The following is a 12,241-nucleotide window of genomic DNA, read 5'->3' as shown; positions in this document are numbered from 1 at the left end:
AAAATAAATAATGATGGCCCTAAAAAAGAATTTTGCATTTTTATGGCAAATCTTTTTAGCTGCTCAGCTACATCAGCAAGTATAGAGAGAATTTTTTCTACATTTGGTTATGTTTGGAGTAAGTCAAGAAATGGCTCTAGAAAAAGTTAACAAGCTTGTTAAGATTTATAAATATGTAAATAAATAAACATTCTTAAGTTTTAACCAAAATTTTTATATTATATATTTCATATATTCTATAACATTTTTATTTTATGTATTATATAACATAAAAAAACGTCATCTTTATACAGAAAAGTATTAAATTTAAATAATATTAACAAATAACTTTCGTTTTCTATGATTTACAATCATATTTTATTTACATTTTCTTAGATTTAATAGTGAATAATAAACTAAAAGTAGTAAAACTTGTTTATGGATTTCAATATGGGTTTTTCTTTGTGTATGGGTCTTTCTGGTTTTGGTTAAAACCGGTTTTAATTGGTGGATTTAACTGGGTTGGGCAAAATTTTGCCAGCCTTGACTTCGTCCGAAAATATGACATCGTTGTAGCTATAGTAACAGTTTTATCAAATAGTACGCGATATCCTGTCACAACATTGTGTTCTGCTGATTGTGAAATGTTTTAGCCTTACATCCAGATATTGTGTTGATGTACCTTCATGCGCACGTTAACCATTCTTCCGGTTTTCGATGTATTTTTAAATTTGGAAGTTTAATCTTCAAAGTTTAATGTTATGTTACGTTGTTATGTTAAATACTTTTAACTTTATATTTGTTGTGTTAAATACTTTTAACTTTATACTTTAACAATTAAAAATGTTATAAAATATAATATACAGAGTGTATTATTTTAATTGACGCACTAAAATATTTCTTGAAAAGTGCATTTTAGAGAAAAATGTTTTAAACAAAAATTTTGTGAGGAGAACATAAAATGATACCATTGATTTGACATTGGGTGTCGTCAAGGTGAGGGCACTTTGAATTTTTTATGGACTTCCCCCCCATTTTTTATTACATATTCTTATAGATTACCTCGAGAGCTTTCCAAAACACTGTAATTAAATTCATTTTTATTAAGTACTTTTTGAGTTATAAGGTTGCAAGTTACAGTACCGCTGGCATTAGCATTACTCAAGATGTCTGACCGACGGCTTCTTGAATGTTGTTCAGGATCATAACCTGGATAACATTTGTCGAAATCAAGATCATTGGAGGTTGTTCTTATTTTCATTTTTGCACTAAAAATTTATTTCTATAAATGAAAATAAGAGGTACAACCTCCAATGGTCTTGATCTTGACAAATGTTATCCGGGTCGTGACCCTAAACAACATTTAAGAGATTTTAGCCGTCGATCGAACACCTTGGGTAATGCCGACGATAACTTTCAAGCCTTAGAACTCGTAAAGTACTTAATAAAGAAACATCTTATTATAGTGTTTCGGAAAGTTCTTGAGGCAAGCTACAAAAATATGCAATGAAATATATGGGATTTTATTTGAGAAATTGATGGTGACCTTAATTTGATCTTCAAACAGTTTTCCAAGGTCAAACCAATAGCGTTATTTTATGTCTCTCTTCAAACCATATAACTTTTGTCTGAAACTTTTTTTTTAAATGCACTGTTTAAGAGATATTTTAGTGCGTCAATGACACCTTATATATAATAACAATATAGCAATATAATATAATAGTAATATGATATTGTATATAATATGTACATATATTATATTATATATTATTGCATAGTAATACAATATAATTTAAAATGTAATATTTTTAATTCTTAATATTTTTATAATTTGTAATTAAGGATATATGAATGATATTTCAACATAATAACAAATTATGAAAAAATTATAAATTATTTTAAATCGCATTTAAAAATAATACAATAAATTTGATGACGGTTTGCTATCTGGATCATAAATTATTTTAATAAATAGTAATATTTTTTTAATCTGTGCTCTTATAAAAATGTATGGAAATGTATTGCCTATACATAAAATAAATGACAAAAATCTCAATTCTTTAATATAAGTACATTATGTATTCGAGATTATGTAAAGTTATGTATTATAATATTTATGATGAACATGATTACATGAACTAGTTATCCAGTAAATAAACAAAATATTTATTTGTTCTATATTCTTTGTAACTAATCAGCAATGAAACTTTGCTTAAGTTATTTTGAATATTTAAAGAACTTATAAAAAAAAATTTAGGTTTTTGTTATTTTTTAAATTTCAGTTTATAATGATAAAAATAAGAAATAAAATAAACTATAAAAATGTGTTGTTCAATAAAAACGGAATGATTTGAACATAACTTTTATATAGTCTGTTTAAAGTATAAATATAATACATATAATGTATATATAATAATAAATATATACATATAATGTATATATTTATAAAAATAACGTCGTATATCCTTAATAAGCAGACTGCGCAGAAAATCGTTCCGAATAACTAAAGCATTTCATGTGCATTGACAAACCGGAACGATTTCAAAGCATCGCGCAGCAGTAATGAAGTACATGCGTTTCATCCGTAACTCGGAACGCCCTCTATGTAAACAAAGTGCACAGCGGTCCTCTGTGCACAATCCTTGATTAAGCCCGAATATCTAGGTCCTATTGATATATTTCCATACATATGATTTTGCAATTATATCAATAAAACAAATATTGTAAGACATTGAACAATTAGTTAGGAATTAAAATCTTATATATTTATTTACATTAGCGTCAAAAAGATGTAAGACATGTAAAAGAATTCAAGTTTTTTATTTGCACAAAATCTTATTGTTAGTTCTACATCATGAGTTATTGAGGTACAGATAAAATTCGTATTCATTTTTACAATTAAACAAATAACTACATATTGACGTCCTTGTACACCAGAATCGCAACATTACCAAGTTTTTTAAAAGGTGATACCCGTTATCTATTTATTTTCTTAAAAATGTGCAATAAAAAATTGATGCCTTAATTCTTGTATTACAAATGTTTGTATTTGACCGTTTTTTTTTAAACTTTATTCACTGGAGTGTTTCAGATTACAAATCAGAAGTCAAAATCTTAAACAATAGTTCTTCATAAAATTCTGAATTTTATTCAACCATACATGTGAGAACAAAATAGAATTAATGTCTCTAACGGTCTTAGCTGGATCTTAAGTGCTTATTTAATTTTGTATACGTATTGTACTACGTATATAATTTTTTAAACTGCGCCAAAATGATTTTTTGATCTTGAAACGCAAACTCTTAAACTGCCGCCATAATATCACGAGAGATGCTTTTTTGGATGCATCTTGGAACGATCTTAATAATGCTGAGTGACATGTTAACATCTGTAAATAATTAATTCCTATTGTGAAAAATATCACGGTTGGAAGTCGAACTCGGATTTTTTTGCATTCCGTGCGAGCGTCTTAAGCCTTTAGACTACCAAGGCCTTAGTAATATTATTCGCAATAATTGGCATATGTAGGAAGAACGTCTTTTTCAGGTAATATAAATAAAAATAATATTACATATTGAATCTAATTCGATCGTACATGTGAGAACAATCAGTAGAATAATTTTAAAGACTTAGGACGCTTACACGGAATGCAAGAATTTCTGGATTCGATTCTTGGTCGAAGTAATATTTTTCGTAATAAGAATTAATTATTTACGGAATTTAATATGTCACTCAGCATTATTAAGATCATTCTAAGATGCGAAAAAGCATCAAATTGTTAAATTGTTAGTCGATTTAACTCATGATATTACTACGATAGTTTAGTAGAATTTGCGTTTTAAGACCGAAAAATTATTTTAGCGCAGTAAAGAACTATATATGTAGTATAAATTTGTATATGTATATAAATTTGTACAGAATTAAATAAACACTTAAGATTCATCTAAGACTGATAAAAGTATCGAAAATGGTTGATCCAATATTTCGGACCAATAATTTAAATAATTTTTAGTAAAATATTTAGTATGTCATTATTTATAAAAGTGCAGGAAAGTATCATCCAAAAAACTAAAATATATTTAAAATATATCATAGATATTGGTACGCAAGAAATGGTATCTAGGTATAAGTAAAGGTATCAGAAAAAGAATATCTCGGTACAATTCCTAAGTACGTAAATTTGCACCTAGTTACAGGTACGTGTAGGTAGGTAATACCTAGGTACTGCCCATCATGACGCAAAAAGTTAAAAGATCTCTCTGGAAGATTAATGGAGATGAGAATTTTATAAAATTCTCAATTTTTATTTAATTGTGTATTTTATATAAAAATATGTACATAATTGAATTATTAAGAATTTCATTTGCAATTAATCCTATTTTATAAGAGCTTTGAAATCTTTTATATTATAAAAGGAAGAATTATGATAGATCGGTAGCAACAGAGGTGTGGCGAGGTGGAGCTCGAAGGAGGGATGAATGGAACGGCAGCGCTACGTCGCAGCGTCGGGGCTGGTGCAGGCGCCATCAGTGGTGGAGCCATCGAACCAGCACCCATCGCCACTCTGGTCGTATACAAGGACGATGCTGGGTTTGGAATGAAAGTTTCTGGCGACAATCCAGTCTACGTTCAGTCTGTAAAGGAAGGTCCGCAAAAATTCCATTTTTGCAATAATATTTACATAATAATGATTACATATATAATTATAATTATTACATATAATAATAATTGTTATAAGCAAATTTTTGGGACTCCTATGGGGATCTCCTATCACCTTTACCTCCTATTATAGCTGAAATAGTTTTATAAGATTTAGAGTCCTCAGTTATTGAAAGATTACCTACACAACTTCTGTTTTATTTTCGATATGTAGACGACAGTTTCCTGATATCATGAATGATATTCATAGAATTAAAAAAAAAAATTTGTTACACAAAAGACTATAATTCACCATGAAAATATGTTTTGACGATAGAATGAATTTTTTGGACACGACTATTATTATTGACGAAAACGTAATTATTTTTGACAGGTATCATAAACCAACTTTTTCAAGGCAGATTTCTTAATTTTCATTCTCATCATCTTATCTGTCATAAGAAGGGTGTTATTATGAATGCAGTTGACAGAATTATATTACTATCTTATTTTTGCTTTCAACAAAATTTTATTGAAACCATCCATACTTTCTTAGACAATGGTTACTCTTTTCATTTTATTACAATATTTTCCACTATACGGAAAATATTAAATTATCATATTTACAAGAATAATACCGAAGATAAAAATGCCTATTTATCAAAAATGATAAAAAATACTAAACAATTTTTTACAATTCCTTATGTTAGTAGATCTATTTCGGAAAGTTTTATGCCTATTGCTTTTAAATAAATTGTAAATTAACTTATTCCATCCCGAACACCTTTAAACATTACATAAAAAGAGACAAAGATCAATTGGATATATTCTCTCATAAAGGTACAGTTTACAAGATTTCATGATTGTAATGTTAGCTATGTTGGTGAGACGAAGAAGAAGTTAAAAATCAGATTACAAGAGCGTATTTGTCTGATATAAAGAAAAAAATAAGATCTCCATCTGTCATTACTGACTACGTATTAATTGTAACCACAATTTTAATTGGAATGGTGGTTAGAATACTGGATTGTGAACCTTCATATAATAAACATTTAATATCCGAATTTATATATATAAAGGAACAAAGACAATCTTTTTTTTATATTTATTTTAGTATAAAGTGCCTCTAAGGTGAGTTGGCACCTTATTTTTCAAAAAATAAAATTTTTGTTACAGTTCCAAATGCACCCCACAGAGTTCTATAGTGCTTGCCCAAAATGAAAAATAGTTCTGACGAATTTACACAAAAATCGAAAATTTGGAGTGCCAATTCCACAAAACGCAGAACGAAAAATCGCGATATTTTCTAAACCATTAATTCTAACGCTTTAAATGATAATATTTTTTGATAGAATTCTTGGGGTGTTATCCAGAACTGTCAACAGAACTGCGATAACGTCAAAAATTTTTTCTCCCTTAGATGCGAGAGAATCAGACATTCAAAAAATCACCATATCTCTTAAACCGTTGATCTCAGCGCTTCGAGTATTGATAACTTTCGTTAGAACTAGTGGGGAATTAAAATTAGTGCTACTCAGAATTGTTGACAAAGTTGCCAGAATTAAAAAAAAATTTTCTTCCTTTGGATATTAAAAAATTTTTGGTCATATCTGATGGGTGAAAAGTTTTTAAAAGTTCTGGTAATTCTGGGTAGCATCCCACGAGTTCTAACGAAAGTTATTAACGCTCGAAACGCTAAGACTAACGGTTTAAGAGATATGGCAATTTTTCGTTTGTCGAATCGAATAATTTCTAATACACAATGAGTAAAAATTTTTTAAAAGTTCTGGCAATTCTGTCAACAGTTCTGGGTAGCACCCCACGAATTTTAATGAAAGTTATTAACGCTCAAAGCGCTAGGACCAATGGTTTAAGAGATATAGTGATTTTTTTTGAATGTCATTCACTCACATCTGAGGGATAAAAAATTTTTGAATGTTAGGGCAATTCTGTTGACTGTTCTGGATGGCATCCCAAGAGTTTTATCAAAAGTTATTATCATTTAAAGCATTTAGGACTAAGGGTTTAGAAGATATCACGATTTGTCGTTTTGCGCTTTGTGAAGTTGGCACTCCAGTTTTTTAATTTTCGATTTTTCGTGTTAATTCGCTGGAACTATTTTTTATTTTGGGCAGAAACTAAGTACTCTTTGGAGTGCGTTCATAATTGTGACAAAAATTTAATTTTTTGAGAAACGAGGTGCCAACTTCGCACAGGTAGTATAAAGATCACTGCAGCACCACCAAATTTTGTGTCTACTTTAATCCTGTAAAAGGATTTTTGATTCCGTTCAGTAAATTCGAAGATTTATATCGATCTGCGATCCCACAATTTGGTCACTCCAGCATCCTCTTAACAGATTTAGTAGATATCTCTATTATTTTCCTGTATATCAATAGATTTAATATTTCATTGCTTTTATCTATCGCGATATTCTGCAACAACTTTTATATAAGATGACTATCACAACATTTGCGGCTAATCACACTCATTAATCGAGCATTTTGACATTTTTTAACCAAAGGAACTATTTGAACTCAATATTTCTATCAATATCATTTGGTGAATTTGAGCATTTAAATTATTTTTGTTTGTTTTTAACGAAAAAGAATTAAAGGAAAAATTTGTAAGTCGGGTTGTCTATCTGTCTATGGCAGGGGCACGCTTTACTGGTAATGCGGAATAAGATTAGATCGTAAGTCCAGCGGAGAATGAGACAAAAGAAATTGAATTTTATATTCTGGTATAGTATAAGATTCAATAATATGATTGAATAAAATATGTATTTAATAATACAAAAATAATATCTGACTTAATCTAACATAAACAAAATTTAATAAATATTTAAAAATATATAATTATAAATTATAATTACATTAAATTATTAATTATAATTACATTATATTAAATTATTTTACATTCTGGTATAATGTAAAATTCAATTTCTTTTGTTTCATTCTTCGTCGGACTTGCGATCTAATCTTATTTCGCATTACCAGTAAAGCGTGCCTCTGCCCATAGACAGATAGGCAACCCGACTTACTGATCTGTAGGTATCGGCAACATTCTGTACATATTCTTGTTTTTTAATAATAAAAGTAACAAATTTATTATGGTATGTACGAGGGTCGTTTGAAAAGTCCGTGCAAAGTCACTGCTGATGGCACTACTGGCGCGTATCAAGGTTAGATTTAGTTAGTAGCATCTCTTGGAGGAACACACACCAAGTTACAGCCAGATCGGTCTATTTGTTTGTGTTTGGCATTCATTTGAATCGAGGAAGTCGAGTGATTTTCAATAACGCACCAGCTCACACCTCAGCAGTTGTGGTCGCAAAATTAATGGAATTAGGGTTCCAACTCGTCTCACATCCCCCCTATTCTCCAGACTTGGCTCCCTCGGACTACTATTTGTTCCCCAATATGAAGAAATGGCTGGCGGGAAAAAGATTTTATGGAAACGAGGACGTGATTGCAGAAACAAACCCCCCTCGACTTCCTCGATTCAAATGAATGCCAAACACAAACAAATAGACCGATCTGGCTGTAACTTGGTGTGTGTTCCTCCAAGAGATGCTACTAACTAAATCTAACCTTGATACGCGCCAGTAGTGCCATCAGCAGTGACTTTGCACGGACTTTTCAAACGACCCTCGTATATGTATACAAAAGTATAGATATTATAATTGTTAGTCGTATGTATAAGAATAGCAAAGCATGTACATATGTATATCCGCGTAACGATTATTTACGAAAAGCTGGATCGGGGACGTGGATGTCTGCCGTGGTTTGGACGCTTAAGCCAATCATATACGATGCGTAATTTCTTGCATGATGGACTTCTTACATGCTGCTGTGCCTGCTCTAATGCATGCTAAATATCTTCATTGAGCGGAGCATGCTATCATCTTTGATTTCAGTGTTTGATGTAGTGCAGGGGCTCTAATCTTCCATTGTTTTTGGAGAGATAGCATTTTGACTCCCTCGTTATTGGACATTCGAACTAATAATCAATGGCTGCCTCAGTTAATAATGTAATTAGATTTTTAATGTTTTTAATATAGCTGTCTATTAAGTGAAAGTAAAGGTGAAGCATTCTGAAGTACATGGAACCATGCAGCGCATGTGAGCACATGCATCCATCAACAACCGTAGTGGAATTCAGTGGAATTGTGAATTGCATCGTAGGAAGATTTGGAAAGATTCTCGAAAATCTTTAGCCATCTTTCAGTTTGGATGCTCAAAAATTCAAGAAGGTAGTATTGCTTTGTGGAAATTAACTTAATACGGAAATTAACTCGGACAGATTGCTCACTACGTGGCTTCTTTGAAATCACTTACAAAAATCACTTTTAAGGGGGCCACGTAATGGGCAATTTGCCTGAGTTAATTTTCGAGTGAAATTTATTTCCATAAGGAAATACTACTTCCTTGAATTTTGAATTTCCAAACTGAAAGATGGCTAAAGATTTTCGAGGATCTTTTCAAATACTGATGACTGCATGTGCTCACATGCGTTGCATGCTTCCACAATACTTTACAATACTTTACCTTTACTTTTACTTAATAGACAGCCATATTGATCATTAGTTCGGATGGTACAATGAGGGAGCCAAAACGCTGTCTCTCCGAAAAGAATGGGAGATTAGAGCCTCTGGTGTAGTGCATTATTTTAGGCCTAATTTCCTTGCATACGCCAATCAAAACGTTAAGAAACAGTCAGGTGATTGATTGGTGTCAAGCATGAACAGATCAGATGTATGGGTTAAGGTTATTATTTTTTTTCTCTGTTCTTTTCTTTAGTCTATGGTTTGTATGTATTAATTAATACAATAGATTAATTTGGCCAATTGATTAGATTGATTGATTGATTGATTGATTCGGTTAATTTCTGCATTACTATAATAATTGAGCACTATACAACATGCCAACATCATTCATGTGAATGACTTTATGCAGTGCTTTAAGCAGCGAATCATGCACTGGTTAAAATACAAGAAAGTACGCGTAAAAATCGTGCATCGTTACTTTTACATGCTTTAAGCATGCTTATTTTCTTGTATGCTGACCAATGCATGGTCAGCATACTAATTGCTTCTTACTGATCTTGGGGTAGACTCACGGTAAAAAAGCAGCCTGAGTTCAGTTAGAAGCGAGGGGACTCATGGACATAAGCCACCTCAAAATGAGAGGAAAGACGAGTGGTTAAAACTGAAAAACTAAGAAATAAAGATATAAAATATCCAGAGCATGGGCGGAAGCCGACTTTGCGAAACCGTTTATAACAATTTTTTGCATAAATAAAGCACCGGATCGAAAAAAATACCAAGAATAAAAGTTTCTTGTTTTCGAACGTAGAATCGAATGGCACTTTTAGTTTTTTAAAAATAGGCATTTTTAAACAATTTGTTTAAATAATTATCGTTTAAATGATCAATTTTGCAAATTGAAAAAATATGGGTAATTTTTTTTGCTTATGCTATGAATTACATATTCAGTTTAGCGTTATCACGGCTGTATTAGGCATGGGCTTTAATGGGTTAATAGAGTCCTAAAATATATATTTATTCTCAACTTCTTGAATATTATTTTTTTGCGGCTACTTAAAAACTTCTAAATTTTGAAACAGAAATTTTATTTTAAACATTCAATTAGTATATTATTGTAAAAAGGTACAAAATGCTCGTCAATGACATCTACCGCAGGTATATTCATCAAATCGTAGTACTTTATCGGGAATTAGAGATATTGTGTACATATTCCCAGTCTGTGCATCTTCTATTATAAATTAACTAGAATCTGTTAATGTCATCTTTGTATGAGTAAATTTTTTTTTCTATTTTTTTGTGAAAATTTAAACATCCAATTCCTCGTTGGTGAACAAAATCCTTTTTTTATTAGCATAAAATTGGGAAACATTTGTAGACATCGTATACAAGTATATTACGAAAGCGTTAAAATATGCACGCAATTCAACACATTTGTTAAAGCATTTTTCTAAACATAAAAAAACGTGTGTGGATCTAATCTAGGGTTAGGATCGAACATGCTCACATTTATTTTGATCAATAAGCGCTTATTTGCGCTTACACTTTTGCTGCCCTACCTTGATGAAATAAGCATTTGTGAGCACGAGTAAAGCATTTGTGCTGTCACAGATAACGTCATAAACGCATTTCGTAGTGCTTACACCACCAAAGCGAACAATGTAAGCAATGTTTATAAACGCTTAAAGCGTGTAAGCATGCAAACCGAACACAACCAACGTAATCCATGATGTCATAACTCGTGCTCGCAAATCCTTTTTTTATCGAAATAAAGTAGCAATAGTGTGATTGATAGTATTAATAAGCGCTTATTGGCGAAAGTGAACGTGAGTGAGGGGCTGCGTACAATCAAAGGAATAGAGAACAGGGAACAGCGAATAAGAATTTCAACCTATCAAAAACTGTATATTTCATACTTGGTTTCTGAGAAGTTAAAATTTATTTTGTTTTCTGTTTCTTATTCCTTTAATTGCGCGCAGTTGATGATTTTAGTTGTAATCTTTTTGGTTTTTCTTAGAAGTATAATAGCTATAATCGTAATAATTTCAACCGCTCACAAATAAAAACCGTATGTTTGAAAATAGCATTTATAAGCGCATTTATGAGCGCTTACAGCGTCCGCGAAGGCTATCGCGAGATTGATGCGCGCAGCGCTCGCAGGTTGCAATGGGCTGGGCTTGGTCGCTTGCATTCGAATGGATGGCGTTGTTCCGCAGTGGTGTTGATATAAAATCTTATTCGTGAATTTTTGTTGAATCTGTCTTGTGTCGGAATTCATAATGGGGGCCGAACGCTCTCCCATTTTCTCGCAGACGGGGAATGTACGAGCGTCAGGAACGTTTAACTGAAGCTGAGAATTCTCGTACTCCGGGTTTTTATATTTCGGATCAGCGAGCACCAGGAATGCTTGGAGGGAATGAAGAATCCTAGATACTTGTGGAGACTACTCATTATTTTTTTTAAACTATGTGTCTTATTTAGATCAACTGATTCATCTCATTATTCTGTTCATAAAAGTATTAAAGTACGATTATAAAAAATAATAATAGTTTACGAGTTATTTTATATTTTATGTCAATATGTGCCACAATAAAATATATAAAATATCTTATAAACTATTGGTTTTGTGATATCTCTACATGAATACTTTTATATGCAGAATAATTATAGGAATCATTAAAATATGTAAATTTTCTAGTTTAAGATTGCTAAGCAAAAATTAATAATTAACAAGATAAAAAAACACGAACAATGTTTATTGGATGTTTAAAAATAAATTAGTTTATTACAACATACATTAAGGGACTATAATAGGGTATATCCGGTAATGAGAGCATCAATACAGCGTGGTAATTAGTGCGCAAAAAAATATATGTATAATTATCAAATAAAATTTACATATTATAAAGATGTACAATATTCTTGAGGTTTCTACGGGTGCTTTCTATGAAGATTGTGTTTCGTGGGTTTTCTCCGTATCCAGATTTACTCTTGGAATGTCAATGTTTCATGAACTTTGCAGTTCATCAGGATGAGGAGCAGCCTGATATTGAACTGTTCCTCCGAGTCGTTCATATT

The 12,241-nt window shown here is 31.2% G+C and overlaps 1 protein-coding gene across 7 annotated transcripts in view; it reads left to right on the top strand.

Moving 5' to 3' along the window:
• LOC108756606 (rho guanine nucleotide exchange factor 12) overlaps window positions 1-12,241 on the top strand; it is a 262,375-nt gene that overhangs the window by 30,741 nt on the left and 219,393 nt on the right. For 4 of the 7 annotated variants that reach the window (XM_018500537.1, XM_018500534.1, XM_018500531.1 and 1 more), the window contains exon 2: window positions 4,410-4,625. The exons of 2 other annotated variants lie outside the window; for them this stretch is intronic. In XM_018500537.1, the coding sequence (XP_018356039.1) occupies window positions 4,454-4,625 (172 nt within the window). In that variant the 5' untranslated portion in view covers window positions 4,410-4,453. Of the gene's footprint in view, window positions 1-4,394; window positions 4,626-12,241 lie in introns of all 7 variants that reach the window. One more of the 7 variants, XM_018500532.1, reaches the window with a different exon arrangement.

The sequence above is a fragment of the Trachymyrmex septentrionalis genome, unplaced genomic scaffold (genome assembly GCF_001594115.1).
Source record: "Trachymyrmex septentrionalis isolate Tsep2-gDNA-1 unplaced genomic scaffold, Tsep1.0 scaffold129, whole genome shotgun sequence".
NCBI lineage: Eukaryota > Metazoa > Arthropoda > Insecta > Hymenoptera > Formicidae > Trachymyrmex > Trachymyrmex septentrionalis.
Note: the sequence above shows the minus strand (reverse complement) of the source record. Positions and strands in the feature narration are given on the sequence as shown.